The sequence below is a fragment of the Oncorhynchus gorbuscha genome, linkage group LG09 (assembly GCF_021184085.1).
Source record: "Oncorhynchus gorbuscha isolate QuinsamMale2020 ecotype Even-year linkage group LG09, OgorEven_v1.0, whole genome shotgun sequence".
In the NCBI taxonomy this organism is placed as follows: Eukaryota; Metazoa; Chordata; class Actinopteri; order Salmoniformes; family Salmonidae; genus Oncorhynchus; species Oncorhynchus gorbuscha.
The window spans coordinates 99,208,470-99,226,753 of record NC_060181.1 but is presented as its reverse complement, the minus strand read 5'-3'; the positions used below and the strand labels follow the sequence as shown (position 1 = coordinate 99,226,753).

The window sequence follows — 18,284 nt, the reverse complement described above, 5'->3', positions numbered from 1 at the left end:
GCTGAATACAACAGGTGTAGTAGACCTTACAGTGAAATGCTGAATACAACAGGTGTAGTAGACCTCACAGTGAAATGCTGAATACAACAGGTGTAGTAGACCTCACAGTGAAATGCTGAATACAACAGGTGTAATAGACCTCACAGTGAAATGCTGAATACAACAGGTGTAGTAGACCTTACAGTGAAATGCTGAATACAACAGGTGTAGTAGACCTCACAGTGAAATGCTGAATACAACAAGGGTAGTAGACCTCACAGTGAAATGCTGAATACAACAGGTGTAATAGACCTCACAGTGAAATGCTGAATACAACAGGTGTAGTAGACCTTACAGTGAAATGCTGAATACAACAGGTGTAGTAGACCTCACAGTGAAATGCTGAATACAACAGGTGTAATAGACCTCACAGTGAAATGCTGAATACAACAGGTGTAGTAGACCTTACAGTGAAATGCTGAATACAACAGGTGTAGTAGACCTCACAGTGAAATGCTGAATACAACAGGTGTAGTAGACCTTACAGTGAAATGCTGAATACAACAGGTGTAGTAGACCTTACAGTGAAATGCTGAATACAACAGGTGTAGTAGACCTTACAGTGAAATGCTGAATACAACAGGTGTAGTAGACCTCACAGTGAAATGCTGAATACAACAGGTGTAGTAGACCTCACAGTGAAATGCTGAATACAACAGGTGTAGTAGACCTCACAGTGAAATGCTGAATACAACAGGTGTAATAGACCTCACAGTGAAATGCTGAATACAACAGGTGTAGTAGACCTCACAGTGAAATGCTTAAATCATGAGTTCTTCCATGACCTTACTTTTCGGAAGCTGAACTTGCCCATGAACAGTTTTGAAATACACTGTTGGTCCCATGTTTCATTGGTCCCGTGTTTCATTGGTCCCATGGTTCATTGGTCCCATGGTTCATTGGTCCCATGGTTCATTGGTCCCATGGTTCATTGGTCCCATGGTTCATTGGTCCCATGGTTCATTGGTCCCATGGTTCATTGGTCCCATGGTTCATTGGTCCCATGGTTCATTGGTCCCATGGTTCATTGGTCCCATGGTTCATTGGTCCCATGGTTCATTGGTCCCATGGTTCATTGGTCCCATGGTTCATTGGTTCATTGGTCCCATGTTTCATTGGTCCCATGGTTCATTGGTCCCATGGTTCATTGGTCCCATGGTTCATTGGTCCCATGGTTCATTGGTCCCATGTTTCATGAGCTGAAATATAGAAATGTTCCATACACACATAAACATCTTATTTCTCTAAAATGTTGTGTACAAATGTGTTTATATCCCTGTTAGTGAGTATTTTTCACTTTGCCAAGGTATGCTGCACAGCCCCATGTAAGCAAGGTTCAGCATGATAATGCACAGCCCCATGTAAGCAAGGTTCAGCATGATAATGCACAGCCCCATGTAAGCAAGGTTCAGCATGATAATGCACAGCCCCATGTAAGCAAGGTTCAGCATGATAATGCACAGCCCCATGTAAGCAAGGTTCAGCATGATAATGCACAGCCCCATGTAAGCAAGGTTCAGCATGATAATGCACAGCCCCATGTAAGCAAGGTTCAGCATGATAATGCACAGCCCCATGTAAGCAAGGTTCAGCATGATAATGCACAGCCCCATGTAAGCAAGGTTCAGCATGATAATGCACAGCCCCATGTAAGCAAGGTTCAGCATGATAATGCACAGCCCCATGTAAGCAAGGTTCAGCATGATAATGCACAGCCCCATGTAAGCAAGGTTCAGCATGATAATGCACAGCCCCATGTAAGCAAGGTTCAGCATGATAATGCACAGCCCCATGTAAGCAAGGTTCAGCATGATAATGCACAGCCCCATGTAAGCAAGGTTCAGCATGATAATGCACAGCCCCATGTAAGCAAGGTTCAGCATGATAATGCACAGCCCCATGTAAGCAAGGTTCAGCATGATAATGCACAGCCCCATGTAAGCAAGGTTCAGCATGATAATGCACAGCCCCATGTAAGCAAGGTTCAGCATGATAATGCACAGCCCCATGTAAGCAAGGTTCTGAACACAATTCCTAGAAGCTGAACATGTACCAGTCCTTCCATGGCCATTGAGCATACGGTGCATTCGGATCTATCCATATAACCGATCTATCTACGGTGCATTCGGAAAGGATTCAGACCCCGTGACTTTTCCCACATTGTGTTACGTTACAGCCTTATTCTAAAATAATAATAATAATAATATATGCCATTTAGCAGACGCTTTTATCCAAAGCGACTTACAGTCATGTGTGCATACATTCTACGTATGGGTGGTCCCGGGGATCGAACCCACTACCCTGGCGTTACAAGCGCCATGCTCTACCAACTGAGCTACAGAAGGACCCCACAGGTTATTATTATTATATATTATTCTAAAAGGGATTAAATGCGTTTTCCCCTCATCAGTCTACCCACAATACCCCATAATGACAAAGCGAAAACAGGGTTTTAGACATTTTTGCAAACATTCAAAATTCAAGATCCCCAAGGAAATGGAAGAAGTTTGGAACCACCAAGACTCTTCCTAGAGTTCGCTGCTTGGCCAAACTGAGCAATCAGGGGAGAAGGGCCTTTGTCAGAGAGGTGATGCCTCAGTAATGCTACTCTGCTGGTGTGGCTCCTGTGGGCTCAGTAATGCTACTCTGCTGGTGTGGCTCCCATGGGCTCAGTAATGCTACTCTGTTGGTGTGGCTCCCATGGGCTCAGTAATGCTACTCTGTTGGTGTGGCTCAGTAATGCTACTCTGTTGGTGTGGCTCAGTAATGCTACTCTGTTGGTGTGGCTCAGTAATCCTACTCTGTTGGTGTGGCTCAGTAATGCTACTCTGTTGGTGTGGCTCAGTAATGCTACTCTGCTGGTGTGGCTCCCATGGGCTCAGTAATGCTACTCTGCTGGTGTGGCTCCCATGGGCTCAGTAATGCTACTATGTTGGTGTGCCTCCTGTGGGCTCAGTAATGCTACTCTGCTGGTGTGGCTCCCATGGGCTCAGTAATGCTACTCTGCTGGTGTGGCTCAGTAATGCTACTCTGCTGGTGTGGCTCCCATGGGCTCAGTAATGCTACTCTGCTGGTGTGGCTCCCATGGGCTCAGTAATGCTACTCTGCTGGTGTGGCTCCCATGGGCTCAGTAATTCTACTCTGTTGGTGTGGCTCCCATGGGCTCAGTAATGCTACTCTGTTGGTGTGGCTCAGTAATGCTACTCTGTTGGTGTGGCTCAGTAATGCTACTCTGTTGGTGTGGCTCAGTAATGCTACTCTGTTGGTGTGGCTCAGTAATGCTACTCTGTTGGTGTGGCTCAGTAATGCTACTCTGCTGGTGTGGCTCAGTAATGCTACTCTGTTGGTGTGGCTCAGTAATGCTACTCTGTTGGTGTGGCTCAGTAATGCTACTCTGCTGGTGTGGCTCAGTAATGCTACTCTGTTGGTGTGGCTCAGTAATGCTACTCTGCTGGTGTGGCTCAGTAATGCTACTCTGCTGGTGTGGCTCAGTAATGCTACTCTGCTGGTGTGGCTCCCGTGGGCTCAGTAATTCTACTCTGCTGGTATGGCTCCCATGGGCTCAGTAATGCTACTCTGCTGGTGTGGCTCAGTAATGCTACTCTGCTGGTGTGGCTCCCATGGGCTCAGTAATGCTACTCTGCTGGTGTGGCTCAGTAATGCTACTCTGCTGGTGTGGCTCCCATGGGCTCAGTAATGCTACTCTGTTGGTGTGGCTCCCATAGGCTCAGTAATGCTACTCTGTTGGTGTGGCTCCCATGGGCTCAGTAATGCTACTCTGTTGGTGTGGTTCCCATGGGCTCAGTAATGCTACTCTGTTGGTGTGGCTCAGTAATGCTACTCTGTTGGTGTGGCTCAGTAATGCTACTTTGTTGGTGTGGCTCAGTAATGCTACTCTGTTGGTGTGGCTCAGTAATGCTACTCTGTTGGTGTGGCTCAGTAATGCTACTCTGTTGGTGTGGCTCAGTAATGCTACTCTGTTGGAGTGGCTCAGTAATGCTACTCTGTTGGTGTGGCTCCTGTGGGCTCAGTAATGCTACTCTGTTGGAGTGGCTCAGTAATGCTACTCTGTTGGTGTGGCTCCTGTGGGCTCAGTAATGCTACTCTGTTGGAGTGGCTCAGTAATGCTACTCTGTTGGTGTGGCTCCTGTGGGCTCAGTAATGCTACTCTGTTGGTGTGGCTCCTGTGGGCTCAGTAATGCTACTCTGCTGGTGTGGCTCCTGTGGGCTCAGTAATGCTACTCTGCTGGTGTGGCTCCTGTGGGCTCAGTAATGCTACTCTGCTGGTGTGGCTCCTGTGGGCTCAGTAATGCTACTCTGCTGGTGTGGCTCAGTAATGCTACTCTGTGGGTGTGGCTCCTGTGGGCTTCAGGGAAGTCAATGGGCGTGTCCCAAATGGCTCCTATTCCCTACTTTGGACCAGGGCCTGGGCCCATCTGTTCAAAAGTAGTGCACTATATAGGTGATATGCTGCCATTTTGGGAAAACTAATTTGATTTCTACAGTAACATTTTAGCGGAGTCTGCAGAAAGCAAAGGGTTGAAGTGGATTGATATTCAGCGATACTTTGAATCCACGTTCGTTCTGCGCTTTCTGCTCTGAATAAAGGCCTCTCTCTCTCTCCTTCCTTCAAGGTGATTTTAACCATCAGGGGTTTCCTGACAGACTGAGGGCAGTGAGCTTGGCTGCCCAGCTAAACTACACCAAAGGTAAGAATTGCGTTAGGACATTATAATGTACATCTCTTATGCTGTACACACACACACACACACACACACACACACACACACACACACACACACACACACACACACACACACACACACACACACACACACACACACACACACACACACACACACACACACACACACACACACACACACACACACGTGTTGCACAGTTCACACACACACACACGTGTTGCACAGTTCACACACACACACACGTGTTGCACAGTACACCATAACATTGGTACTTTCTTTATAGTATTTTATCAAATGTGTGTCTCTATTTATTTACTATTATTGTGTCCAGCAGATGCATATCTGTGTTCCCAGTCATGTGAAATCTATAGATTAGGGCCTAATGAATTTATTTACATTGACTGATTTCTGTAACTCAGTAAAATCTTGGAAATTGTTGCATTTCTATATTTTTATTCAGTTTATATGAATGTCAGAAGTACCAAAGCATCAAAGCAAAGGATGGCTACTTAGAAGAAACTCAAATCTAAAATATATTTGGATTTGTTTAACACTTTGTTTTGGTTACTACATGATTCCATATGTGTTATTTCATAGTTTTGATGTCTTCACTATTATTCTATAATGTAGAAAATAGTCGAACTAAAGAAAAACCCTGGAATGAGTAGGTGTTCTACAACTGGTGATTGATACTGTATTTATACAGGATAGTTGGGGTTTGCCAAAAGGCACCTAAATTACTCTCAGACAATGAGAAACAAAATTCTCTGGTCTGATGAAACCAAGATTGAACTCCTTGGCCTGAATGCCAAACGTCACATCTGTAGGAAACCTCAGGCAGAGGTTGAGAGGATTGATTTATGGCCTGGTGTCTTTGAGACAGTTCAGGAGACAGAAAACCCTCTAGTCTAGTGTGTCCTGCTGCAGTGTGGAGGAGCCTCTACTGGTCGGTCTCTAAAAGCACCTTATTCCCTATATCGTGCACTCCCTATGGGTCCTGGCCAAAAGTAGTGCACTACATAGGGAATAGGGTGCCATAGGGTCCTGGCCAAAAGTAGTGCACTACATAGGGAATAGGGTGCCACTTGGGATGCACTCACTGACTCCAGTGCATGATAAAGCTAGTGTATACTGTACACTGCTCACTACATTCCCTGCTTTATTACACAGTTTCCAGTCCGTCGGCTACTCTGCTAGGACGTCTGGAGAGTCATATCTCTCTCTCCGGTATCGGAACCACGTCTGCCTCATTGGTTTAAGTGTATTACGGCCTGTCAATATTAAACTCCTTTCTCTGAGCCTTTACGTCTCACAGCTAGACTGCCTCAGCTTCGGGGCTGTTTACATCTCACAGCTAGACTGCCTCAGCTTCGGGGCTGTTTACATCTCACAGCTAGACTGCCTCAGCTTCGGGGCTGTTTACATCTCACAGCTAGACTGCCTCAGCTTCGGGGCTGTTTACGTCTCACAGCTAGACTGCCTCAGCTTCGGGGCTGTTTACGTCTCACAGCTAGACTGCCTCAGCTTCGGGGCTGTTTACGTCTCACAGCTAGACTGCCTCAGCTTCGGGGCTGTTTACGTCTCACAGCTAGACTGCCTCAGCTTCGGGGCTGTTTACGTCTCACAGCTAGACTGCCTCAGCTTCGGGGCTGTTTACGTCTCACAGCTAGACTGCCTCAGCTTCGGGGCTGTTTACGTCTCACAGCTAGACTGCCTCAGCTTCGGGGCTGTTTACGTCTCACAGCTAGACTGCCTCAGCTTCGGGGCTGTTTACGTCTCACAGCTAGACTGCCTCAGCTTCGGGGCTGTTTACGTCTCACAGCTAGACTGCCTCAGCTTCGGGGCTGTTTACGTCTCACAGCTAGACTGCCTCAGCTTCGGGGCTGTTTACGTCTCACAGCTAGACTGCCTCGGCGTCGGTTCTGTTTACGTCTCACATCTAAACTTCCTCGGTGTCGGTTCTGTTTACGTCTCACATCTAAACTTCCTCGGTGTCGGTTCTGTTTGTGCCTCTCAGATGTATATGATACACAGTGCCTTCAGAAAGTATTCAGACCCCTTGACTTTTCCCACGTTATGCTACAGACACACTTTGTGTCACTGGTTTACACACAATGCACAATAATATAATAACAATAATTATGTCAAACTGGAAATATGTTTTTAGACGCCTTCATTAAAAATGGAAAGCTGACATGTCTTGACTCAAAGTTTTCAACCCCTTTGGCTATGAGCTAAATAGGTTCAGGAGGAAAAATGTGCTGAAGTTGCATGGACTCTCTGTGCAATAATAGTGTTTAACATGATGTTTGAATGACTACCTCATCTCTGTACACACATTCAATTATCTTTAAGGTCCGTCAGTCGAGCAGTGAATTTCAAACACAAATTAAACCACAAAGACCAGGGAGGTTTTCCAATGCCTCACAAAGGAGGGCACCGATTGGTAGATGGGTAAAAATAAATAGCATTGAATATCCCTTTGAGCATGAGGAAGTTAATAATTAGACTTTGGATGGTGTATCAATACACCCAGTCACAGAAATACAGGCGTCAATACTAACTCAGTTGCAGGAGAGGAAGGAAACCATTTAGGGATTTCACAATGAGGCCAATGGTGACTGTAAAACAGTTACATAGTTTAACGGCTGTGATCGGAGAAAACTGAGGATGGATCAACAACATTGTAGTTACTCCACGATACAGAGTGAAAAGGAAGCCAGTACAGTAAAATCTATTCTAAAACCTGCATCCTGTTTATAGTAAGGCACTAAAGTAATACTGGAAAAAAAGAATTGAACTTTGTCCTGATACAAAGTGTTGGATTTTCCCCAAACGTATCGTGTGTAGATGGGTGAGGGGGGGAAACAGTTTTCATCCATTTTTAATTCCGGATGTAACTAAATGTAGAATAAGTCAAGGAGTTTGAATACTTTCTGAGGGCCGGGCCTGTATTTGTAGGGGTTCAAGCAGCGAATCTGGTGAAACCCAGTTGTATTTCTTGGTGTTTATTATTATTATTATCATTAGGGGTTCAGAAGCGAAGCCTCGAGACCTGTAAGGTCCGACATTTTATAATTTTGTTAAAAACACCAAAAAACGGTACTCCTCTGGCACCGAGTGACTGGCGTGTGAAACTTGATATGTGGTATCTATGGACCTAGGTGTCTCAATGCAATATTCTCCAGATTAGTATGTCAATGAAGTGGACATGGCCTGTCACTAAATGCATGAAATTCAGAAAAGGCTACACACAGGTAGATCAGGAGAGGAGAAACCACACAGGTAGATCAGGAGAAACCACACAGGTAGATCAGGAGAAACCACACAGGTAGATCAGGAGAAACCACACAGGTAGATCAGGAGAAACCACACAGGTAGATCAGGAGAGGTGAAAACACACAGGTAGATCAGGAGAGGTGAAAACACACAGGTAGATCGGGAGAGGTGAAACCACACAGGTAGATCGGGAGAGGAGAAACCACACAGGTAGATCGGGAGAGGAGAAACCACACAGGTAGATCGGGAGAGGAGAAACCACACAGGTAGATCGGGAGAGGAGAAACCACACAGGTAGATCGGGAGAGGAGAAACCACACAGGTAGATCGGGAGAGGAGAAACCACACAGGTAGATCGGGAGAGGAGAAACCACACAGGTAGATCGGGAGAGGTGAAACCACACAGGTAGATCGGGAGAGGTGAAACCACACAGGTAGATCGGGAGAGGTGAAACCACACAGGTAGATCGGGAGAGGTGAAACCACACAGGTAGATCGGGAGAGGTGAAACCACACAGGTAGATCGGGAGAGGTGAAACCACACAGGTAGATCGGGAGAGGAGAAACCACACAGGTAGATCGGGAGAGGAGAAACCACACAGGTAGATCGGGAGAGGAGAAACCACACAGGTAGATCGGGAGAGGAGAAACCACACAGGTAGATCGGGAGAGGAGAAACCACACAGGTAGATCGGGAGAGGAGAAACCACACAGGTAGATCGGGAGAGGAGAAACCACACAGGTAGATCGGGAGAGGAGAAACCACACAGGTAGATCGGGAGAGGAGAAACCACACAGGTAGATCGGGAGAGGAGAAACCACACAGGTAGATCGGGAGAGGAGAAACCACACAGGTAGATCGGGAGAGGAGAAACCACACAGGTAGATCGGGAGAGGAGAAACCACACAGGTAGATCGGGAGAGGAGAAACCACACAGGTAGATCGGGAGAGGAGAAACCACACAGGTAGATCGGGAGAGGAGAAACCACACAGGTAGATCGGGAGAGGAGAAACCACACAGGTAGATCGGGAGAGGAGAAACCACACAGGTAGATCAGGAGAGGAGAAACCACACTGGTAGATCAGGAGAGGTGAAACCACACTGGTAGATCAGGAGAGGTGAAACCACACTGGTAGATCAGGAGAGGAGAAACCACACAGGTAGATCAGGAGAGGTGAAACCACACTGGTAGATCAGGAGAGGTGAAACCACACTGGTAGATCAGGAGAGGTGAAACCACACTGGTAGATCAGGAGAGGTGAAACCACACTGGTAGATCAGGAGAGGTGAAACCACACTGGTAGATCAGGAGAGGTGAAACCACACTGGTAGATCAGGAGAGGTGAAACCACACTGGTAGATCAGGAGAGGTGAAACCACACTGGTAGATCAGGAGAGGTGAAACCACACTGGTAGATCAGGAGAGGAGAAACCACACAGGTAGATCAGGAGAGGAGAAACCACACAGGTAGATCAGGAGAGGAGAAACCACACAGGTAGATCAGGAGAGGAGAAACCACACAGGTAGATCAGGAGAGGTGAAACCACACTGGTAGATCAGGAGAGGTGAAACCACACAGGTAGATCAGGAGAAACCACACAGGTGGATCAGGAGAGGAGAAACCACACAGGTAGATCAGGTGAAACCACACAGGTAGATCAGGAGAGGAGAAACCACACAGGTAGATCAGGAGAAACCCCACAGGTAGATCAGGAGAGGAGAAACCACACATGTAGATCAGGAGAGGAGAAACCACACAGGTAGATCAGGTGAAACCACACAGGTAGATCAGGAGAGGAGAAACCACACGGGTAGATCAGGAGAAACCCCACAGGTAGATCAGGAGAGGAGAAACCCCACAGGTAGATCAGGAGAGGAGAAACCACACTGGTAGATCAGGAGAGGAGAAACCACACTGGTAGATCAGGAGAGGTGAAACCACACAGGTAGATCAGGAGAAACCCCACAGGTAGATCAGGAGAGGAGAAACCACACATGTAGATCAGGAGAGGAGAAACCACACATGTAGATCAGGAGAGGAGAAACCACACTGGTAGATCAGGAGAGGAGAAACCACACAGGTAGATCAGGAGAGGAGAAACCACACTGGTAGATCAGGAGAGGTGAAACCACACTGGTAGATCAGGAGAGGTGAAACCACACAGGTGGATCAGGAGAGGAGAAACCACACAGGTAGATCAGGTGAAACCACACAGGTAGATCAGGAGAGGAGAAACCACACAGGTAGATCAGGAGAAACCCCACAGGTAGATCAGGAGAAACCACACTGGTAGATCAGGAGAAACCACACTGGTAGATCAGGAGAAACCGCACTGGTAGATCAGGAGAAACCGCACTGGTAGATCAGGAGAAACCACACTGGTAGATCAGGAGAAACCACACTGGTAGATCAGGAGAGGAGAAACCACACTGGTAGATCAGGAGAGGTGAAACCACACAGGTAGATCAGGAGAGGAGAAACCATACAGGTAGATCAGGAGAGGAGAAACCACACAGGTAGATCAGGTGAAACCACACAGGTAGATCAGGTGAAACCACACAGGTAGATCAGGTGAAACCACACAGGTAGATCAGGTGAAACCACACAGGTAGATCAGGAGAGGTGAAACCACACAGGCAGATCAGGAGAGGAGAAACCACACAGGTAGATCAGGAGAAACATTTACATTTTTACATTTAAGTCATTTAGCAGACGCTCTTATCCAGAGCGACTTACAAATTAGAAACCACACAGGTAGATCAGGAGAGGAGAAACCACACTGGTAGATCAGGAGACACCACACAGGTAGATCAGGAGAGGAGAAACCACACAGGTAGATCAGGAGAGGAGAAACCACACAGGTAGATCAGGAGAGGAGAAACCACACAGGTAGATCAGGAGACACCACACAGGTAGATCAGGAGAGGAGAAACCACACTGGTAGATCAGGAGAAACCACACTGGTAGATCAGGAGAAACCACACTGGTAGATCAGGAGAAACCACACTGGTAGATCAGGAGAAACCACACTGGTAGATCAGGAGAAACCACACTGGTAGATCAGGAGAAACCACACTGGTAGATCAGGAGAAACCACACTGGTAGATCAGGAGAAACCACACTGGTAGATCAGGAGAAACCACACTGGTAGATCAGGAGAAACCACACTGGTAGATCAGGAGAGGAGAAACCACACTGGTAGATCAGGAGAGGAGAAACCACACTGGTAGATCAGGAGAGGAGAAACCACACTGGTAGATCAGGAGAGGAGAAACCACACTGGTAGATCAGGAGAGGAGAAACCACACTGGTAGATCAGGAGAGGAGAAACCACACTGGTAGATCAGGAGAGGAGAAACCACACTGGTAGATCAGGAGAGGAGAAACCACACTGGTAGATCAGGAGAGGAGAAACCACACAGGTAGATTAGGAGAAACCACACAGGTAGATTAGGAGAAACCACACAGGTAGATCAGGAGAAACCACACAGGTAGATCAGGAGAAACCACACAGGTAGATCAGGAGAAACCACACAGGTAGATCAGGAGAAACCACACAGGTAGATCAGGTGAAACCACACAGGTAGATCAGGAGAGGAGAAACCACACAGGTAGATCAGGAGAGGAGAAACCACACAGGTAGATCAGGTGAAACCACACAGGTAGATCAGGAGAAACCACACTGGTAGATCAGGAGAAACCACACTGGTAGATCAGGAGAAACCACACTGGTAGATCAGGAGAAACCACACTGGTAGATCAGGAGAAACCACACTGGTAGATCAGGAGAAACCACACTGGTAGATCAGGAGAAACCACACTGGTAGATCAGGAGAAACCACACTGGTAGATCAGGAGAAACCACACTGGTAGATCAGGAGAAACCACACTGGTAGATCAGGAGAAACCACACTGGTAGATCAGGAGAAACCACACTGGTAGATCAGGAGAAACCACACTGGTAGATCAGGAGAAACCACACTGGTAGATCAGGAGAAACCACACAGGTAGATCAGGTGAAACCACACAGGTAGATCAGGAGAGGAGAAACCACACAGGTAGATCAGGAGAGGAGAAACCACACAGGTAGATCAGGAGAGGAGAAACCACACAGGTAGATCAGGAGAGGAGAAACCACACAGGTAGATCAGGAGAAACCACACAGGTAGATCAGGAGAAACCACACAGGTAGATCAGGAGAGGAGAAACCACACAGGTAGATCAGGTGAAACCACACAGGTAGATCAGGAGAGGAGAAACCACACAGGTAGATCAGGAGAGGAGAAACCACACAGGTAGATCAGGAGAGGAGAAACCACACAGGTAGATCAGGAGACACCACACAGGTAGATCAGGAGACACCACACAGGTAGATCAGGAGAGGAGAAACCACACAGGTAGATCAGGTGAAACCACACAGGTAGATCAGGAGAAACCACACAGGTAGATCAGGAGAAACCACACAGGTAGATCAGGAGAAACCACACAGGTAGATCAGGAGAAACCACACAGGTAGATCAGGAGAGGAGAAACCACACAGGTAGATCAGGTGAAACCTCACAGGTAGATCAGGAGAGGAGAAACCACACAGGTAGATCAGGAGAAACCACACTGGTAGATCAGGAGAGGAGAAACCACACAGGTAGATCAGGAGACACCACACAGGTAGATCAGGAGAGGAGAAACCACACAGGTAGATCAGGAGACACCACACAGGTAGATCAGGAGACACCACACAGGTAGATCAGGAGAGGAGAAACCACACAGGTAGATCAGGAGAAACCACACAGGTAGATCAGGAGAGGTGAAACCACACAGGTAGATCAGGAGAGGTGAAACCACACAGGTTCTCTTGTACGTCAGCTGGTTTACAACAGCATGAGAACAGGATGTATAGGCCTCATGTTCTCTTGTCCTTTTCCCACTTTTGAAGAAGATCCCTGCACTACATTTAATGAACACCACCAGACCTGAGAGCTTCTAAGTATTAACCCCACCCTGTCCCTAATGCCTCTGATGCTCTACTATGGCGCCAGTTAACCCCAGTGCCGTGACCCCTGACCTAGGGCTCAGAAGCCAGGATCATGGAGGGTCCCTGAGGGAATGTATCATATCCGCCCATTCTGTCATCCCAGTCTGCGTTTCAATGTGTCGTACTCCTTCTAGGGTCATCAGGGTCACAGGAATGACTACACTCAGCTGGGAGATGCTGCTCATTCCTCACAGAGAGGGGGCGATGCTCCTCATTCCTCACAGAGAGGGGGCGATGCTCCTCGTTCCTCACAGAGAGGGGGCGATGCTCCTCGTTCCTCACAGAGAGGGGGCGATGCTCCTCGTTCCTCACAGAGAGGGGGCGATGCTCCTCGTTCCTCACAGAGAGGGGGCGATGCTCCTCGTTCCTCACAGAGAGGGGGCGATGCTCCTCGTTCCTCACAGAGAGGGGCGATGCTCCTCGTTCCTCACAGAGAGGGGGCGATGCTCCTCGTTCCTCACAGAGAGGGGGCGATGCTCCTCGTTCCTCACAGAGAGGGGAGATGCTCCTCATTCCTCACAGAGAGGGGGAGATGCTCCTCATTCCTCACAGAGAGGGGAGACTGTAAGCAGTAATAAGGGGAGATGCTCCTCATTCCTCACAGAGAGAGGGGAGACTGTAAGCAGTAATAAGGGGAGATGCTCCTCATTCCTCACAGAGAGGAGACTGTAAGCAGTAATAAGGGAGATGCTCCTCATTCCTCACAGAGAGGGAGACTGTAAGCAGTAATAAGGGAGATGCTCCTCATTCCTCACAGAGAGGGGGAGATGCTCCTCATTCCTCACAGAGAGGGGAGACTGTAAGCAGTAATAAGGGGAGATGCTCCTCATTCCTCACAGAGGGGGAGATGCTCCTCGTTCCTCACAGAGAGGGGGAGACTGTAAGCAGTAATAAGGGGAGATGCTCCTCGTTCCTCACAGAGAGGGGGAGATGCTCCTCGTTCCTCACAGAGAGGGGGAGATGCTCCTCGTTCCTCACAGAGAGGGGAGACTGTAAGCAGTAATAAGGGGAGATGCTCCTCATTCCTCACAGAGAGGGGGAGATGCTCCTCATTCCTCACAGAGAGGGGAGACTGTAAGCAGTAATAAGGGGAGATGCTCCTCATTCCTCACAGAGAGGGGGAGATGCTCCTCATTCCTCACAGAGAGGGGGAGACTGTAAGCAGTAATAAGGGGAGATGCTCCTCATTCCTCACAGAGAGGGGGAGATGCTCCTCATTCCTCACAGAGAGGGGATACTGTAAGCAGTAATAAGGGGAGATGCTCCTCATTCCTCACAGAGAGGGGAGACTGTAAGCAGTAATAAGGGGAGATGCTCCTCATTCCTCACAGAGAGGGGGAGATGCTCCTCATTCCTCACAGAGAGGGGGAGATGCTCCTCATTCCTCACAGAGAGGGGAGACTGTAAGCAGTAATAAGGGGAGATGCTCCTCATTCCTCACAGAGAGGGGGAGACTGTAAGCAGTAATAAGGGGAGATGCTCCTCATTCCTCTCAGAGAGAGGGGAGACTGTAAGCAGTAATAAGGGGAGATGCTCCTCGTTCCTCACAGAGAGGGGGAGATGCTCCTCGTTCCTCACAGAGAGGGGGAGATGCTCCTCATTCCTCACAGAGAGGGGAGACTGTAAGCAGTAATAAGGGGAGATGCTCCTCATTCCTCACAGAGAGGGGGAGACTGTAAGCAGTAATAAGGGGAGATGCTCCTCATTCCTCACAGAGAGGGAGACTGTAAGCAGTAATAAGGGAGATGCTCCTCATTCCTCACAGAGAGGAGACTGTAAGCAGTAATAAGGGAGATGCTCCTCATTCCTCACAGAGAGGGGAGACTGTAAGCAGTAATAAGGGGAGATGCTCCTCATTCCTCACAGAGAGGGGAGACTGTAAGCAGTAATAAGGGGAGATGCTCCTCATTCCTCACAGAGAGGGGAGACTGTAAGCAGTAATAAGGGGAGATGCTCCTCATTCCTCACAGAGAGGGGAGACTGTAAGCAGTAATAAGGGAGATGCTCCTCATTCCTCACAGAGAGGGAGACTGTAAGCAGTAATAAGGAGATGCTCCTCATTCCTCACAGAGAGGGGGAGACTGTAAGCAGTAATAAGGGGAGATGCTCCTCATTCCTCACAGAGAGGGGAGACTGTAAGCAGTAATAAGGGGAGATGCTCCTCATTCCTCACAGAGAGGGGGAGATGCTCCTCATTCCTCACAGAGAGGGGGAGATGCTCCTCATTCCTCAGTGCCGGTAAGGTTGGTAATGATAACTAAATGTGCTGAATACGACTCGCGTTCCTTTCAGTTTCCCAGATGTTGTCAGGGATTTTGTCAGGAGGATACAGACGGCTCAAGACGAACGCTTAGATATGCAGAAATATAAACATTTTTTATTTTATTATTTTTGTTTTACATATAATTAAGCATAATGATTATGGCTCTAGATTGCATGAAAAGGTTTTCAGGTGTTTGAAAAATGCAATATTCTCCCACTTCCAGGCGGGGAGACTATCCACCATCCTCATATACTTTGTGCCCACTCAAATGTTTGAGATGCCCAGTGTCAAACAGGTTGAAAATATAGATGGATGATTATATAGCTGGACCAAGTGATTTGAGGAGACAAAGGCATCGATTGAAGTCAATGGTCAGGGACTTGGGATGCCCCATATGCTGTGCTGACCAGGGGTTCATCAGTTAGGGACTTGGGATGACCAGGGGTTCATCAGTCAGGTGGACTTGGGATGACCCATATGCTGGGATGACCAGGGGTTCGTCAGTCAGGGACTTGGGATGACCAGGGGTTCATCAGTTAGGGACTTGGGATGACCAGGGGTTTGTCAGTCAGGGACTTGGGATGACCAGGGGTTCATCAGTCAGGGACTTGGGATGACCAGGGGTTCGTCAGTTAGGGACTTGGGATGACCAGGGGTTCGTCAGTCAGGGACTTGGGATGACCAGGGGTTCATCAGTTAGGGACTTGGGATGACCAGGGGTTCGTCAGTTAGGGACTTGGGATGACCCATATGCTGGGATGACCAGGGGTTCGTCAGTTAGGGACTTGGGATGACCAGGGGTTCATCAGTCAGGTGAACTTGCTCCAGGGATGTTACCATGGAGATGCTGGGTTCCCATTGGAGATGAATGAGAGTGACTGACAAGCTCGTCAACCGGTAGTGAACTTTACCCTGTGTGTTTCAGATGGAGCAGCTGTCAGATGAAGACCTGGACCACACAGATGGAGGAGAGGAGGACAGTGATAAAGAAGATCAGGATCTAGACAAGATGTTTGGAGCCTGGCTGGGAGAGCTGGATAAACTCACACAGGTAACTAACCCTAACTGGTAACTAACCCTAACTGGTAACTAACCCTGGCTGGGAGAGCTGGATAAACTCACACAGGTAACTAACCCTAACAGGTAACTAACCCTGGCTGGGAGAGCTGGATAAACTCACACTGGTAACTAACCCTAACAGGTAACTAACCCTAACTCACACAGGTAACTAACCCTATCTGGTAACTAACCATGGCTGGGAGAGCTGGATAAACTCACACAGGTAACTAACCCTAACAGGTAACTAACCCTATCTGGTAACTAACCCTGGCTGGGAGAGCTGGATAAACTCACACAGGTAACTAACCCTAACAGGTAACTAACCCTAACTGGTAACTAACCCTGGCTGGGAGAGCTGGATAAACTCACACTGGTAACTAACCCTAACTGGTAACTAACCCTGGCTGGGAGAGCTGGATAAACTCACACAGGTAACTAACCCTAACAGGTAACTAACCCTAACAGGTAACTAACCCTAACAGGTAACTAACCCTAACTGGTAACTAACCCTAACAGGTAACTAACCCTAACTGGTAACTAACCCTGGCTGGGAGAGCTAGATAAACTCACACTGGTAACTAACCCTAACAGGTAACTAACCCTAACTCACACAGGTAACTAACCCTATCTGGTAACTAACCCTGGCTGGGAGAGCTGGATAAACTCACACAGGTAACTAACCCTAACAGGTAACTAACCCTATCTGGTAACTAACCCTGGCTGGGAGAGCTGGATAAACTCACACAGGTAACTAACCCTAACAGGTAACTAACCCTAACTGGTAACTAACCCTGGCTGGGAGAGCTGGATAAACTCACACTGGTAACTAACCCTAACTGGTAACTAACCCTGGCTGGGAGAGCTGGATAAACTCACACAGGTAACTAACCCTAACAGGTAACTAACCCTAACAGGTAACTAACCCTAACTGGTAACTAACCCTAACAGGTAACTAACCCTAACTGGTAACTAACCCTGGCTGGGAGAGCTAGATAAACTCACACTGGTAACTAACCCTAACAGGTAACTAACCCTAACTCACACAGGTAACTAACCCTATCTGGTAACTAACCCTGGCTGGGAGAGCTGGATAAACTCACACAGGTAACTAACCCTAACAGGTAACTAACCCTATCTGGTAACTAACCCTGGCTGGGAGAGCTGGATAAACTCACACAGGTAACTAACCCTAACAGGTAACTAACCCTAACTGGTAACTAACCCTGGCTGGGAGAGCTGGATAAACTCACACTGGTAACTAACCCTAACTGGTAACTAACCCTGGCTGGGAGAGCTGGATAAACTCACACAGGTAACTAACCCTAACAGGTAACTAACCCTAACAGGTAACTAACCCTAACTGGTAACTAACCCTAACAGGTAACTAACCCTAACTGGTAACTAAGCCTGGCTGGGAGAGCTGGATAAACTCACACATGTAACTAACCCTAACTGACACAGGTAACTAACCCTAACAGGTAACTAACTCACACAGGTAACTAACCCTCACAGGTAACTAACTCACACAGGTAACTAACCCACACAGGTAACTAACCCTAACAGTTAACTAGCCCTAACTCACACAGGTAACTAACCCTAACTCACACAGGTAACTAACCCTAACTGACACAGGTAACTAACCCTAACAGGTAACTAACCCTAACTGGTAACTAACCCTGGCTGGGAGAGCTGGATAAACTCACACAGGTAACTTACCCTAACTCTCACAGGTAACTTACCCTAACTGGTAACTAACCCTAACTCACACAGATAACTAACCCCAACTCACACAGATAACTAATCCCAACTCACACAGATAACTAACCCCAACTCACACAGATAACTAACCCCAACTCACACAGGTAACTAACCCCAACTCACACAGGTAACTTACCCTAACTG

The 18,284-nt window shown here is 47.8% G+C and overlaps 1 protein-coding gene across 1 annotated transcript in view; it reads left to right on the top strand.

The window, feature by feature from the left end:
• The window catches only part of LOC124044307 (ras-associated and pleckstrin homology domains-containing protein 1-like), a 204,739-nt gene that overhangs the window by 81,865 nt on the left and 104,590 nt on the right, over positions 1–18,284 (top strand). The window contains 2 exon segments of the mRNA XM_046363961.1: positions 4,674–4,748; positions 16,249–16,374. Of these exon segments, the coding sequence (XP_046219917.1) occupies positions 16,249–16,374 (126 nt within the window). The 5' untranslated portion in view covers positions 4,674–4,748.